At 46.3% G+C, this 17,019-nt stretch overlaps 1 protein-coding gene across 5 annotated transcripts in view; it reads left to right on the forward strand.

The window, feature by feature from the left end:
* The window catches only part of LOC105497448 (gamma-aminobutyric acid type A receptor subunit alpha5), an 81,481-nt gene that overhangs the window by 14,856 nt on the left and 49,606 nt on the right, over positions 1–17,019 (forward strand). For all 5 annotated transcript variants that reach the window (XM_011768543.2, XM_011768541.2, XM_024797839.2 and 2 more), the window contains 2 exons: positions 1,613–1,680; positions 1,784–2,004. In XM_011768543.2, coding sequence (XP_011766845.1) covers positions 1,613–1,680; positions 1,784–2,004 — 289 coding nt within the window. The remainder of the gene's footprint in view (positions 1–1,612; positions 1,681–1,783; positions 2,005–17,019) is intronic.

The raw sequence follows: 17,019 nt of genomic DNA on the forward strand, positions 1-17,019 counted from the left end.
GGCACAGCTTCACTGCTGCGCTAAGAATTGTGTGCAGTTTCCAGTTTAGATGTGGAGTCTGAACTTGTTGGGTTAGGTGAGGTAGATACTTTCCAGTGAATACATTCTTGGAGGAAAAAATTTAGTTCTCTAGTATTTGCATTTTTTTTTTTTTTGAGATGGAGTTTCATTCTTGTTGCCCAGGCTGGAGTGCAATGGCATGATCTCAGCTCACTGCAGCCTCCACCTCCCAGGTTTAAGCGATTCTCCTGCCTCAGCCTCCAGAGTAGCTGGGATTACAGGCGTGCACCACCAGGCCCGGCTAATTTTAGTAGTTTTAGTAGAGATGGGGTTTCACCATGTTGGCTAGGCTGGTCTCAAACTCCAGACCGCAGGCGATCCACCCTGCCTCAGCCTCCCAAAGTGCTGGGATTACAGGCACGAGCCACCGTGCCCTGCCTAGTATTTGCATTTTTAACAGGGAGATCCACTTAAAGCATGAGTGGCTACTCTTTGCCTTTTGGGCACAGGCTCCTTGACAGTCTCTTACTCTGCCCTCTGAATTATGTTCCTAGGCCTCTGTGCCCAGCGATCCAGTCCCTTGAACACACTCAGAAGGGTCAGAGCATCTAGAGGAGCCCTAAGCTGCCGTCAGTGCTTGTGGTATTCTGTCATCCTCCCTGCCTTCCAGTCCTGCAGAGTGGGAGGAGACCACGGAGAGCCTCTCAGGCCACCCTGCTGGGGCTGGCATCTCAATGAGGAGACAGGCACACTGCATCATACAACACACAGCATTACGTAGACACCTGCCCGCGCACAGATGCACTCCATGCAGACGGACGATCATCACACCGCCAGCTGCTGGAGAGGCAGCCCCACAGTGTGGCTGGAAGTTACTCGGTGTGGGCTGGGGTGCACTTAGAATTGCTTCATACTCATGACCTCGGGGACTTACAGGGCCCTGGTAGTACCCAGGGAACCACACAGGTTTTCCCCCAAATATTATTAGCCACTTTTATCACTTTACCTATTTGCAATAATTTTGTTTGAAATCATTGTCTCCCACGATAGGGCTTTCTATAATAATAATTCAAAATGCTACCTAAGGAGAAGTGGGTCTTCCTTCCTGTCTCAGGGCACACTGGGCACATTCTCATCATCCTCTCCCAGAGACCACCCAGGACCTCCAGCTTTGATTGGAAATTCAGCTCCCCTCATCCTGAATTGTCTGACCCTTTTTAAAGCCCCTCTCTGTGGTGATGGCATGGCTCTAAGCTGCCCAGCTGGCATCATTGTTCCAAGTTTACAGAGGAGGAAACGGAAGCTCAGGTGTTTGCAAAACCCCAAGGCCCCATAGCCAGGCCTCAGCCCAGCTGTTCCCAGGACTGCTCCCCAGGGGGCAGAAGGAGGAGGAGAGCCAAGCCGTGTTCTGTAGGATGGGAATTTCGTTTCATGGTATAGTGGGGAGCAGCTTGGTTTCATCCGGCGATTGTCAAGTCCTCCAGGTTCACGAAACGCACTGCAAAAGCCCCCGGTTGCAGAGGGTGGCACTGGTTGATGGACTGCGGGCACGAGCGTGTGACAGACGCGCAGGTGAGTCGCTGCAGCCGAGGGACCTGTGTCTGTGTTTCAGAGCGCATCACCCAGGTGAGGACCGACATCTACGTCACCAGCTTCGGCCCGGTGTCCGACACGGAAATGGTAAGTCCCGGGACACGGCTGGGCGGACAATGCTTCCTCCGCCCCGCGGACCCCGCCCCAGCCCCGTGCCCTCTGACCTGCCTCGTGCCTTCCTTTGCACTAGGAGTACACCATAGACGTGTTTTTCCGACAAAGCTGGAAAGATGAAAGGCTCCGGTTTAAGGGGCCCATGCAGCGCCTCCCTCTCAACAATCTCCTTGCCAGCAAGATCTGGACCCCAGACACGTTCTTCCACAACGGGAAGAAGTCCATAGCGCACAACATGACCACGCCCAACAAGCTGCTGCGGCTGGAGGACGACGGCACCCTGCTCTACACCATGCGGTGAGCGCCGGGCGGGAGCGGGCGGGGCAGGGGACGGTGCGGGGCAGGTGTGGGGCAGGTGCGGCAGGTGCGGGGCAGGTGCGGGGCAGGTGCGGCAGGTGCGGGGGCAGGTGCGGCAGGTGCGGGGCAGGTGCGGGGGCAGGTGCGGCAGGTGCGGCAGGTGCGGGGGCAGGCGTGGGGCAGGTGCGGGGGCAGGTGCGGCAGGTGCGGCAGGTGCGGGGGCAGGCGCAGGGCAGGTGCGGGGCAGGTGCGGGGGCAGGTGCGGGGCAGGTGCGGGGCAGGTGCGGGGGCAGGTGCGGGGCAGGTGCGGGGCAGGTGCGGGGGCAGGTGCGGGGCAGGTGCGGCAGGTGCGGGGGCAGGCGTGGCAGGTGCGGGGGCAGGCGCGGCAGGTGCGGGGCAGGTGCGGGGCAGGTGCGGGGGCAGGTGCGGGGGCAGGTGCGGCTGCCCATCCTGCGGCGAGAGCGGTGCCGCGGAGCTGTTCCGACGGCAGGTCTGAGACGGCAGCGCGTGTGTGCTGGGGGCTCCCCGTTGCCATCTGCCCACACCAGCGCTCTTGGACGTTCTTTTCCTGGGCTGCCATAGGTCCGTGGCCGTTTGTTGTTCGGACTCATTTATTCGGTTCAAGCTCAAGAGCATCTTTGGAACCATGGCCCAGATAATGTCAGACAGGGAAAAATTATTATATAAAAAACATCTAAGGAGGACAGGGCGTGGTGGCTCATGCCTGTACACCTGTAATCCCAACACCCTGGGAGGCTGAGGTGGGAGGATTGCTTGAGGCCAGAAGTTCGAGATTAGCCTAGGCAATATAGTGAGACCCTGTTTCTACCAAAAAAAAAATCGCCCAGGCGAGGAGGCATGCACCTGTGGTCCTAGCTACTTGGGAGGCTGAGGTGGGAGGATCGCCTGAGGCCAAGAGTTTGAGGTTGCAGTGAGCCATGATTGTACCACTGTGCTCCAGCCTGGGTGACAGAGATCCTGTCTCGAAAAAAGAAAAAGAAAAAAAAAGGAATTTTTTCTTTTCTTTTGTTGCAATTGTGTAGCCTTTGAAAGTTTTAAAAGCCCATTTCTCACATGCTTGGATAACATTCCAATGTTGAGGTTAAGTTTTAGTGTTTATAATTTAAATGGACTGTTAGTCATTTTTAAAATTTTGAATTATTCATTGCCTTGGGTAAATCAATAAATTGATCAATGAGAAAGGCTCCTTTAGAGTTTTTCAGTTTCCAAAGTGAGTCTACGGAAGTAGGCTTCAGAAATTTTTTTTTTTTTTTGAGACGGAGTCTCGCTCTGTGGCCCAGGCTGGAGTGAGTGGCGCGATCTCGGCTCACTGCAAGCTCCGCCTCCCGGGTTCCCGCCATTCTCCTGCCTCAGCCTCCCGAGTAGCTGGGACTACAGGCGCCCACCACCTCGCCCGGCTAGTTTTTTGTATCTTTTAGTAGAGACGGGATTACACCGTGTTAGCCAGGATGGTTTCGATCTCCTGACTTCGTGATCTGCCGGCCTCGGCCTCCCAAAGTGCTGGGATTACAGGCTTGAGCCACCGCGCCTGGCCCAGAAAATATTTTTTAAATTGAAAAAAACAGCATTAAAGTCAAGTTAAAAAAAGGAAGCACATTCCTTTTGCATAGGTATTGGAATTTCTCTATCTTGCTACAATTTTTCACAGTAAACTTTATATTTAAAAGTGTAATCATAGTAGAAACTAATATTGATGCTTTCGTCTTTGGAGGATCTGTGTTTCCTAGTATATGCTCTGGTGAATACTCTGACACACTGTGTCCTGTTGATTAAAGGGGAATAAAATCAAGCTTTTAAGGAACTAAAGTTAATTTTGTTCAGAGGTCTTAGAGGGGACTGCAGCCTGAGGCCTGTAGCCTGGGAGCCGCCCTTTGGAGAGGGTTTACCAGGGGCTCCTCGCAGTGTTTCATCCCGCTGCTGTGCACAGGTGGTGGATGATCAGCCTGTGTAACATCTCATCACAGCTTGGGTGCAAGGGCACATCTGGTTATGGTTTGCAGAGGCATAATCACTAACCCCCTCAGACCTTACTTCTGTGTAGGAAAAGGCAAGGACTGGTGCTTTTATCTTGTAAAGAGTGTAATGACTCAGGCAAGAGATGTGGGGGCTGTGTGCTCTATCCTGTTTGGGCTTCAAGGGTCTTTCTGGAGACACAATCAGGGGCTTTGTGAAATGATGCTGGCAGGTGGAAATGAGCAAAGGTGACTTCTCTCACATTTGTTGCCTCGTCTCACAGTTCTAAATCTATTTGGCAGCAGGACTGTCCTGGTAACAGCCCGATAAGGAGCTGTGATGAGGGAGCCTAGAGCACACATCTTGGCATTTTGTCTTTCCTTGCATTGATCTTCAACGTGTTTGCCCAAAGATGGAGATGTGAGTTTTGAGCATCAGTGTCCTTGGACATCTCCTTGTTGATGTAGAGAGGTTTGTTGAAAAGCTGAGAAATGTTGCAAGCGTTGAGAATAAGTCCTTAGCCATCAGTCCATGGAAAAAGGAAGGGTTTGGAGAGAAGCGAGTGTAGTCTTAGCCCTGTGTGTAGACAGCAGGTGTGGAGACAGAGGCCAAGGTGTTGGAGGATGTCTGAGAGTTCACGCAGGGCTGGGAGGAATGCTGGATTTGGTTACTATGGGGATGCCTGTGTTCTGATCATGGAATGAAAATACACTCCCAGTCCTCATCGGACTAGTGCTCTTGATTCTCATCCTAATTAAATCTAAATCAAATCTTTAGATCCAAAGCCTGAAAGGTGTATCACAAGATATGCAGTTTGTTGTTGTTGTTGTTGTTGTTGTTTTTGAGATGGAGTCTCACTGTGTCACCCAGGCTGGAGTGCAATGGTGCGATCTTGGCTCACTGCAACCTCCGCCTCCCAGGTTCAAGCAAGTCTCCTGCCTCAGCCTCCCAAGTAGCTGGGGTTACAGGTGTGCGCCACCATGACCGGCTAATTTTTGTATTTTTAGTAGGGAGGAGGTTTCACTACATTGGCCAGGCTGGTCTTGAACTCCTGACCTCAGGTGATCCACTGGCCTCGGCCTCCCAAAGTGCTGGGATGACAGGCGTGAGCCACTGTGCCCAGCCAAGGTATGAAGTTTTAATTCTAGGAGACAATGGGGCACACTCTCTCCTCTGAAACATTGTTGCCTGAATGGGATGGGGAGTTAGTGTCATTCCTTACAAGGGGGAGAGGCAGGAAGGGGGCCTCATACTGAGTCTGTATAGCAGGCAACTTCACAGACACAGCGTCCTTCAGCCCTCAGACAGCCCTGCCAGCCAGGTGACACTGTGACCATAATTAACAGGGAAAGTAAGGCTTAGGGGTGTTTGATAACCAGCCCAGGATCACACAGCCAGTGAGGAGGTCACAGGAATTTCAGCTCAGGTCTGAGCAGCGTTCTTGTCTAATCCACCACATCTGAAAATTCGAGGGACACAGCATCATTAGATCAAGAGTCGTTTTTTGGGAGTGTCATGCCCAGAAGGGAGCCAAGGAGAGGTGAGAACCAGAGCGACTTGCCAGTGGTAATTAGTGGCTGTTTGTGCGGAGGAAGAGTCTGCTAATGAGCTGCAAGGTTGATAATGAGTTTTCTTTTTCAGTCATATACAACATTTGGAAAGTGGAAATAGTTCCACTTCCAAGTGTTATGAATTTTAATATGATAGAGCTCTAGCTAGAATGCCACAGCAGTTTTACCCATGGATTTCGCAAAGCTGGTGAAACGGCTATGCAAACTACTGGTGAACTAGGAATCACTAAACCACTAGTTAGAATGCCACAGCAGTTTTACCCATGGATTTTGCAAAGCTGGTGAAACGGCTATGCAAACTACTGGTGAACTAGGAATCACTAAACCACTAGCTAGAATGCCACAGCAGTTTTACCCATGGATTTCGCAAAGCTGGTGAAACGGCTGTGCAAACTACTGGTGAACTAGGAATCACTAAACCACTAGCTAGAATGCCACAGCAGTTTTACCCATGGATTTCAAAGCTGGTGAAACAGCTGTGCAAACTACTGGTGAACTAGGAATCACTAAACCACGAATCACCCCATGGTCGAGCACTTCAGTGCCAGGGCCCTTCTGGTCGGGAAGACGCCACACTGTCAAGTCATGGAAAGCCGACGGTATACTTTGATCCAGTCATGCCCACATAGTATCCATCTCAAGGAAATAATTAGGACTACGGAATAAGATTTATGCACAAAGGTGTCTACTATATTACTTATGATACCAAACATCGGAAGAAATCTGAAAATTTGGTTAATTTTTCAAATAAAAATGTATCTTTAATTTTTTTCAGATGTTGGACCTAAGTAAAAAGACAAAATATGAAAGTGGAGAACAAACTAGGTTCCCATGAGGCCATTTATTTATTTATTTATTTATTTTTGAGATGGAGTTTTGCTGTCATCCAGGCTGGAGTGCAGTGGCGTGATCTCGGCTCACTGCAGCCTCCACCTCCTGAGTTCAAGTGATTCTCCTGCCTCAGCCTCCCAAGTAGCTGGAATTACAGGTGCTTGCCACCATGCCCAGCTGATTTTTGTATTTTTAAAGTAGAGACAGAGTTTCACCATATTGGCCAGGCTGATCTTGAACTCCTAACCTCAGGTGATTCACCCACCTCAGACTCCTAAAGTGCTGGGATTACAGGTGTAAGCCACCATGCCCAGCTCCCATGATGCCCTTTTAACCTGAGACAAACATCTAGAAATGTTTGCAGGAGTTCAGTTACCATTTTCTTAAAATTGACTCCATACAGGTTATTGTACTTAAATACAATTGCTTTTAAAAAATTCCCTTTTATTTTTAGTTGACCCATAAGAATTGTACATTTAGATGAAATACAGACCGATACATGTATTCAGTGTATAATGATCAAATCAGGGTGATTAGCATATCCATCACCTCAAACATGTACCATTTCTTTGTGTTGTAAACATTCAAAATCCTCTCCCTCTCTTCTACCTTCTTGCAAATATACAATAAATTATGGTTAACCATATTGAATAAGATTTTTAAATGGGAAATCCCTGCCATGCTTCAGAATTCCTTTAAATTAGTATTCAGAGATACGCACAATTGAGTGAGCTGGAATTCTTTACAAAAGAGATTCGAAAGAGGCTGAGGGAATGTATGCTGTTTGCTCCCCAAATGTCTGGCAGGGAGCCTGAGGCATTTTTCTGGAACTTATCCATGATATTGGCTCTGAAGAACTTCCTACCACGAGTGGGTCATGCATTCACTGAATTTTACCAGTGAAATTCAGCAGCTTCTCAGAATCAGCCCAAAGACAGCCGCAAACATCTCCTATTGCATCCTCTAGAGGCTGCCTATAAAGTACTGAACAATTTCTTTGAGGACCATCTTTCAGCAAATGGAATGAGCCATTTTACAGAGCCATGCCCAGAGTTAGGCTTCCAGCATTAGGCAGGGCAGTCAGATCACTCCAAGGAAGCGCAGAGCAGTTCCTCCCCACCACACCTTCCTCTGTAGGGCTGGAGAAGTTAGGGAGCTGAACCCCGTGACTGGCCTGAGGTCATCTAGGGTCCAGATGGATGACCGTCCCTTAATTATTTTCTTGGGTGAGGGGAGGTAGAACTTCTGGTTGTCATTGTGTAGCAGCAGGTCCCTGGTCCCCCCCAGATAAGTGCCTGAAGTACAGGGTGGCCACCTGTCTCAGACCACACCAGATCTGACCATACATACACCACTATGTAAGTTATAAAGAGCATATAGAGATAATAACCAAGTGAGTTGGGAGGCAGTGGCTCCCTTTCAGCTCCCGTCTTCCCACACCTTCTAAAAGTGCCAACTCATGTGAGAACACACAGTGAGGGTCACCTTAGGGAATGTCCCCCTCGTCTTTGGGCCCCTGGCAGGAGAGCAAGTCCCCTCCGTAGGCTCTTGTGACTGCAACAGGCAAGGAGGGAGTCCCTAGAAGGCTAGCTCTGTCTGCACCACGTGGTTCTGCCTGTCTCAGAGAACCTGGCCGCTGCTCCACCCAAGCTCACTTGCCCGTGCCTGTTTAATAGAAAGATCTGGGCAAACATTGTAGCGTGTTGACAGTTTTACCATTGTAGTAGAATACGCTGCACCAAGTAAAACAACACTAGACAGTCGTGCACTGAATACCACGCTGCATCATCTCTTTTGCACACTATGCTGCTTTTACTTTAAGGAAGACATATTTTTATGATTGCTTACACTCCATTTAGATTTTCCCCATGAATGGAAACCACTGCTTAATTCATGAATTGGGGAAATATGTAGTGAAAAGATTGTGGACTTTGGAGTTAGGCTGACTTAAATTCAGGTCCTGATTGTCATTTAGTAGTCATGAGTCCTTGGCAATTATATTTTAATCTCCTAGAGCCACTGTCTTTTTTTTTTTTTTTTTTGATTGGTTGGTTTTGGTTTTTTCTCTTTTCCAGTGCAGTATAGCCAGCTGCGGGGTCTGTTTCGTTCTTATTTGAAAACGGCTAGTAAATAGACATATTCCTTGAATGGCCTCTTGGGGGCAGCATTGTCACATTTTTGCTTCATGATTGGTATCAAAGAGCATATAGGTAAATATCAAATAGCATAATAGGTAACTTGGATACATATATATCTGGAAGTTTTGAACTAGACACTGAGATGTGTTTGTATATATATACAAGCATGCATAGTTATACATTGTCAAGTTCAAAGCTTCTTTCATGAAACCAGATGTATTGACTGACTTGCAATTTTTAAGGTAACACATTTTATATGGACAAGAATCAAAATATGATTTAAAAATTTGTAAAACATAGAAAATTACAAAGTGTGGAATATGGTTATGATAACACCAAGACCAAAGAGAATTAATTTTGGTGTGTATCATGTTTATATGTCTCTGCATATAGACATACATGAATACATATGTGTATGCCTGTGTATGCGCACATAGTCTCCTGTAGTTTTTGAGTGGCCTCATTCACTGAAAACTTTTGTGAATAGCTTTACAACTTAAAATACGCAGCATTGAAAAAACATTTTCCCATGTCATTAAACATTGTTATGAAACTTTGTGTTATAGCACATCCCATCATGTGGTTATACTGTGTTTATATGATTTCTGTAAAAAATTCATGATACATCTATTTTTTTTCTCTGTGATAACATTCTGATCCAAGCACCTACATATATCCTTTGAACAAATCCCAGGAATTGGACAAAACATAAATTTTTGATATTAATACAAATTTTCAAACTGTTCTCTAGAAAAATAGTACCAGTTTCACTTCCATGAACAGTGACAGTAGAGACCATGTAGTACTTCCTCTCTGGCACCTTATATATAAAAATGAAAATGAAGTTTCCGCCTGTTTTGCTACATGAGATCCAATTAGCCAGTCCATTAAAAACCATACATAACATTTACTCATCTCAAGATTTGTAGTCACTTCAATTTTTTTTTTTTTTTGCTTTGGGACATGCACAGTGCTCCCTTGCTCAGACTTAATTTGGAATGAGCCTTGTTCCCAAGATTGGAGATACGGAGCCTGCCTGGGACACCACTGTCCTTTCCTCTGTCTGGTCCCGCTGAGCTCCCCGTAGGCACACACCCACACCCTCCCTCATGTCCTCAGGCACTGAAGACAGAGGCTTTGCACCAGCCTGCTGTGGAGGCAGGCAGTGGGGCCAGGGGGTGGCACGTTGGGCACACTGCCTTTGACTTCCCAGCTGAAGTTCTGTGTTCCCTGCAGAGCGTCTTTTGGACATATATGTCTCAATCATGTATGACATATGTATGACACACATGTCTTCTGTGTCATTCCATATATTCCATGTCATTCCAGCACTGGGCATTCGGGAGGAACTTATGTGTGCTTGTGAATGAATGAACCATAATGGAATGAATGACATCTCCTTTTCCTATATGAGGCCATCTCACCACCCAGACCCTAGTATGAGGGACTTGGAAAGAGATCCAGAGAATGTCTGGTTCACAGACGTGTTCTGTGCTTAGGTTTTTGCCACTTTAATAAAGAGTCAGATTTATTTTTGCTAAAACTGTACTTGCAGCATACAAATAAGGACATTTCAACACACATTTCTTGCATATTTGGTTTGAAAACGTGACCAGACACACTCTGGGCCTGTTGAGAAGGCCATCAGTCTGCAGCCACTGCAGGCAGTTCCGTCTGGCCAGGCCATGCTTTGGACTGTCGGGCACACATCTCACACAGGACCACATCACCCTTTGCAAATGGACCATCTCCAGCACATATTTGCTTTCTTAGGTCCTGACCCCACAAAGGCTGCAGACATCCTCGTCCTAGTGGGAGAGGAACCTCAACTTCAGAAATATAAACCCATTTAAACTGCGTAACACCTTAACATTTGGTAGTATGTTTATCCCCCTTCACAGATGAGATAAACGAAACAGGTAAAATGAACACATGGTAATTAACCCATTGATAACGTCCAAATGCCAAACCTCCTGGCCTCTCCCTATTTTCATAGATATTTTCATTCATAGAATATACATCAAGCCTGCAACAGGAAGCTGTGCGCGCTATTCAGCCACGGGGATTGAAAATAACGTCCACGAGGTGGCGCCGTGGCCTCGTGCATCGCGGGGAAGACAGGCAGGAGGGCGTTCTAGAGCCCCGTAAAAGCCCCGGATTCCCGGAAGCACGTCCCGGGAAGACAAAGTGCTGCGCGTCTGCCCCGTGTTCCCGAGCTGCTTGGCGGGTCTGCGCGGCCTTGAGGTTGCTCAGAGCCAGGGAGCCCGCGCTCAGCCCCAGGTCCTCCCTAGTGTGCAGCCAGCCTGCACCTCCACTACGCTTCCGGACCCCAGAGCCCCGAGTCCGGGCCGCAGCGCTGCCGCAGGCATCCCTCCCGTCCCGGCCAGCCGGGAAAGGTGAGCCCGGTGACCCGCTCTACTCGTTTCCCTCTGACGGCGGTCCCCGCAGCAGGCCGAAGCTGCTGGTCTCATCTCCTGCACGCTCTCCGTTTGGCCTTGGGCTCAAATGCCCCATAAACGCCGGCCAAGCGCCCCGGGTGGTGGAAAATTCGGAGCAGCCGCCGCCTGGCAGGAGTGAGGCTGATGCAACTGGGATTTCCATGTTTACCCTGAGAGCAGTTAGGCGTCTGCCCCGTGCTGCTGGAGAAGGGAGACTTGGCAGAGGCCTCCGGGCCCCACGTGGTTCCCGGTTGGCCCGGAATCCGGCGTTGCTGTGGTCTTCCCTCCTATAATTTGTGCTGTCTGAAGCGGTGACTAGACGTTTATCACCCTTTAAAATTAAGGTTGAAAAACATTAATAATCCGGGTTCCCCGTCGTGCCAGCCACATTGCCCGCAGTGGGTAGCCGGCTGTGAACGGTGGCTTCCGCGCTGGCGGGCAGTGTGGACAGCGCAGTCGGCTACCCAGCCCCGGGAAAATGCAGCCCCGTGGCAGCCCCAGGCGCCCTTCTCCGGGCCCTGCCCAGCCCGCGCCCCGGGGCCCCGCAGTGGAGGCCGCCTTCCCCCGGCGCGCACGTGACCTGCGAGTCCGCGGACACAGGGAGGATTTAAAAGATTTCGAGGCACGTTAGAGCATTTATGCTACAATCTTTTAACGGAGGCGATTTTTCTAGAGCATTTTAGAAGTTTGAATGAGTCCCAGCTACTCAGGGGGCTGAGGCAGGAGCATCGATTGAACCCGGGAGGCAGAGCTTGCAGTGAGCCGAGATGACGCCCCTGCACTCCAGGCTGGGCGACACAGCGAGGCTCCATCTCAAAAAAAAAAAAAAAAAATATATATATATATATATATATATATATGAAAAGAGTTTTTCACAGCATCCAGGCCAGAGATATTCATGTAGCCCCTGTTGGCCATGCTGGGTACAGCCTCCCTGAGAGCTGGACCAGCCTCCCCCTGCCTCCATGCACAATGGCCCGGATCCCCTTCCACCCTTCCCTGCACCCTGTGGTTGCACATTCTTCCTCCGGGTTATCAGTGCCTGTTGCTCCCACGCTTCAGTCATTCCCCAGCCTCAAGTTGTCCTGGAACCAGGCACCCTCTGACCACTCCTTTGCCCTACATCATACAGAGTTTTCAATGATTTGGAATGTTTTTTTCTTCCTTTTTAAGGGCTCTGAAGTATCTTTGTGTCAGTGTGTTCATGTTGTCTCCAAAGAAACAAACATTTATTGGTGTCTCTGCAAGGTAGCCAAAAATAGCTTTTCAGGCCGGGCGCGGTGGCTCACGCCTGTAATCCCGGTGCTTTGGGAGGCCGAGGCGGGCGGATCACGAGGTCAGGAGATCGAGACCATCCTGGCTAACGCGGTGAAACCCTGTCTCTACTAAAAATACAGAAAACTAGCCGGGCGTGGTGGTGGGCGCCTGCAGTCCCAGCTACTTGGGGAGGCTGAGGCAGGAGAATGGCGGGAACCCAGGAGGCAGAGCTTGCAGTGAGCTGAGATCGCACCACTGCACTCCAGCCTGGGTGACAGAGCGAGACTCAGTCTCAAAAAAAAAAACAAAAAACAAAAAAATAGCTTTATAAAAGAGGTGTATGAAATAGGACATAATTTCTCTCAGAAATTCAAATGTTTTAACCCTGCTTTAAAATCTCGCTGACCAGCAATCACGATTTAAGTAATTGGAATAGATTTCCTCATGGTCTGTGTCAGTCTCTCTCTCCTATCATATGTCAGATTTGTCAGGCCGGAAACCCAGTGGGTTTTAATTAATTAAATGAAAATTAATTGGATATGACTATGGACTGAATTCTGTTGCTTCCAATTTTTTTTTTTTCCAGGGAAGAACAAATAATGTTTACTAGAAATAAACAATCACAAGACTTTCTCCATCTTTTAATTTAACCAGGTCCATGTGTTAGGCAATTACTACTTTGCAATAATTTTTATTATTTCAATTTATAGTACTCCAAAATAGGAGTTGGTAGGTCTGTTTTTACAATGAGAACTGCTAGTGTGATTATACACACTGGCCTACAGATGTTGAGAGAGTATATGAAGGAAAAAAGAAATTGCTGTAGTAATGAGTGTGAATTAAACATCAGAAGGACACTAATGTACCACCTGGTTAACTCAGTCATCACCAAGTTGGCCAAAGGTGATACAGCAAGTACTTCTATCACTGTTCCATTCCCTCAGGTGATTTATTTTTCTGTATGTTTTCAGAAAGTTTTGTTATGTGAATTTAAGCAGTGTAAATTAATATGTAGAGAAAAAAATCTCTACACCTGAGAGATGTAGAGGTGTAGATTTTTACATCTCTAGATGTAAACACATTTACAACACACCCCTTATGAGAGCACCTACTGACAGAGTTCCCTTCACTGCCATTATCATAGCGAATACATGAGCGTGAATTTTAACCAGCCAAAGCAGCTACGTGACATGCCTTTGTTGCTCTCAGTTGTCAGAATGTGACTGCATTTGGAGATGGGGTTTGAAAGAGGTAATTAATGAATTTGAGGTCATTAGGAAGGGCCCTTATCCAATATGATCAGATTCTTATACGATGAGGAGAAGATTAGGACACAGGCACACACAGAAGGAAGACCACGCGAGGACACAGGGAGAGGACGGCCATCTGCAAGCCAAGCACAGAGGCCTCAGAAGGAACCATCCCTGCCGACACCTTGATCTCAGATTTCTGCCTCCAGAATGTGGGAAAATACATCTGTAGGTTAAGCCACCCAGCCTGTGGTACTTTGTAATGGCAGCCCCAGCAGAGTACTACAGAAGCAATGAGAAGCTCCAGTGCTGTGCGAAGGAAGAGCCCTGACTCGGCGGATCTGCTGCACCAGCTTCACCCTCAAGGTGTCAATCCATTTCTTTACAAACTCAACAGGAGTACAAGTTCCTCCTTGATAACTCTTAAAGTTTCAAGAGTCAAATGTCTTTCAATCTTAAAGAGGGTGGAACAAGATACCTCTCGTTACTTTCCCTGTTACACGTCAGCTCCTCCATCACAAGTCTCTGATTCTTTGCTGCACTGACTTAAAAGAAGTAGACCAGTCAACATCACTTGTCAAACATCCCGTGTCCCGGGGATGCAACTGGCCCACCCGGAAGCTTTTTAGTGCCCATTTTATCACACTGTTTTCTAAAAAAAATGCATCTCTTCCAAGATCATGACACTTGGGCACTGGTAACCCTGAGCTCAATAATTTAAACGATGGCAAGAACAACCTGAAACCTTTCCTCATTCACAGAAACTCCAGATGGTCCCAGAATATTTGCCTGGCCACTTAGGGGGAATGAGAAACTGACATAAAACGAGTTGCCATGGTAGAAAATAAAGCATTTTTAGATGTTCAGTGGAAAGAAGAGATTTAGGGTCAGATCACTTTAATAGAAATTGAGAAGAACGCTACTGATTGGCAGATAGGTGGAAAATTGCTGTCAAGTCTCCAAGTATGGAAAAACGAATCCTCTGCTCAGTGATTCAAGGCCCATGGGAAACTTAACTCAAATATTTGCACAGTGGAGGATGCTGTACAGCTGTGCTGGTGAGGCTACCCTCAGGTGGGCTTCTGAGTGTCACTTTATACATCAAATATCTATCCACCCACCCATACACTTCAACAAGCACCCTTTCTCTCCACTCCCCAGAGGGGGATGTGGTGCCATCATTTGAAAGAGTCTGGGTTGTTAAAACAAAGTGCTTAAATGGCATTAAAATATCAGCTCAGGCCGGGCGCGGTGGCTCATGTCTGTAATCCCAGCACTTTGGGAGGCCGAGGCGGGTGGATCATGAGGTCAGGAGTTCGAGACCATCCTGGCTAACGTGGTGAAACCCCGTCTCTACTAAAATTACAAAAAATTAGCCAGGCGTGGTGGCGTGCACCTGTAGTCCCAGCTACTTGGGAAGCTGAGGCAGGAGAATGGCGTGAACCCAGGAGGCGGAGCGGAGCTTGCAATGAGCCGAGATTGTGCCACTGCACTCCAGCCTGGGCGACAGAGCGAGACTCCGTCTCAAAAAAAAAAAAAAAAAAAAATCAGCTCAAATTATTCATTCATTGTCAGAGGCATTCAGAATTGTGGAAGAGGAGATCCAGGGATTGAAAGCTGCAACACCTGTAGGGTGGAAGACTGGCACCTGTGGGCAGGGACCCTGTGGGCCTTCATATCCCCAGTCAGCATTCCCTCTGACCTGCCTGTAAGCCCAACAAGCTATGGGCTTTCTCGTTTCCATTTCATTTACCCAATCTTTACTTCCTTTTTTCAGTTACCTTTGGGCTTAGTGTGCTCTTTTATTTTTCTAGTTCCTTAATGTGTAAAGTTCAGTTATCAGTTGAAATCTTTTTTCTTTTTTAATGTAGGCATTCAGAGCTATAAATTTGACTCCAAGCACTGCTTTTGCTAGTCCCATAAGTATTGATAACTTGGGTTTTTGTTTTCATTTATCTAAACATTTTTTTCTTTTTTTAGGGACAGGGTGCCATCATAGCTCACTGCAGCCTAAACTCCTGGGCTCAAGTGATCCTCCCACCTCAGCCTTCCAAGTAGTTAGGCACATGCCACCATGCCCAGCTAATTTATTTTTATTTTTGTAGAGACAGGGTCTTGCTATATTGCCCAGGCTTGTTAGGAACTGCTGGTTTCAAGCAATTCTCCTGCCTTGGCTTCTTAAAGTGCTGGGATTACAGGTGTGAGCCACCATTCCCGGCCTCAAAAGTTTTTAAATTTCTCTTATAATGTATTCTTTGACCCATTTGTTATTTAGAAATGTGTTTAATTTCCACGTATTTGTGAATGTTTCAATTTTCCTTCTGTTATTGATTTCTAGTTTCATTACATTTGGTCAGAAGAGATACTTTGTATGATTTTAGATTTTTTAAGTATGAGATTTGTTTTGTAGTTGAACAGATTGTCTATCCTGGGCATGCTCCCTGTGCGCTTGAGAAGAATGTGTATTCTGCTTTTGTTGGATGGAGTGTTCTATATATGCCTGTTAAGTCCAGTTGGTTTATAGTGTAGCCAAAATCTTCTTGTCAATGTTCTCTCTAGATATTCTACTCATTATTGAAAATGGGATATTGAGGTCTCCAACTGATATTGCAGAATAGTGTATTTTTATTTGAAGTCTGTTAGTTTTGTCTGATATATTTTTGAGTTTCCATTTTGAGTTTCATATATGTTTATAATTTCTCTATATTTTGATGAATAGAGCCACTTTTTATCATGTCATATCTTTGTCTTTTGCAACAAATTTTGTCTTAAAGTTCTCTTTGGTTTTGATTTCAATGGAATGCCTTCTTCATCCTTTCACTTTTGACTTTTTTATGGTTTGGAACTAAAATGAGTCTCTTGTGCATGATAAAGAATTATTTTATATATCTATATTGATTCTGCCAATACCTGCCTTTTAATTGAAGTATTTAGTCCATTTACATTTAATATAATTGCTGAAAGGAAGGACTTTCTACCTTTTTCCTATTTGCTTTCTATATTTCTTATTCATTTCTTGTTCTACAATTCTTCCATTTCTTCCTTCTTTTTTGTTTGTTTTTTTTTAGTGTACTACTTTAATTTTCATCTAATTTTTTACTGATATTTTAAAATTTTTCACTTAGTACTTATCCTGCAGAATAAAATTAACATCTAAATTTATAACAATATAGTTTGGGCTAAAACCAACTTAGTTTCAGTCATATATAAAAAACTTTGCTCCAATAGCTCTGTCCTCCCATTGTTATTGTCATAAATTGTATCTTTTCACATAGTTTGTATAACATAGATTTATAATTGTATATTAACATAGATTTACAATTATTATTTTACACATTTGTATTTTTAAAATCATATTGGATAAAAATGGGTTACAAATCAAAAATATCATCACACTGATTTTATATTTACCTATGTCATTACCGTTACTGCTGTTCTTGATACGGTTTTGAGTTATCCTCTTGTGTCCTTTTATCTCTGCCTAAAGGATTCCTTTGGCATTTATTATATGGCAAGTCTTATAGCAACAAACTCCCTCAGTTTTTAAAGAATGTAT

This window comes from Macaca nemestrina, chromosome 7 (genome assembly GCF_043159975.1).
Source record: "Macaca nemestrina isolate mMacNem1 chromosome 7, mMacNem.hap1, whole genome shotgun sequence".
In the NCBI taxonomy this organism is placed as follows: Eukaryota; Metazoa; Chordata; class Mammalia; order Primates; family Cercopithecidae; genus Macaca; species Macaca nemestrina.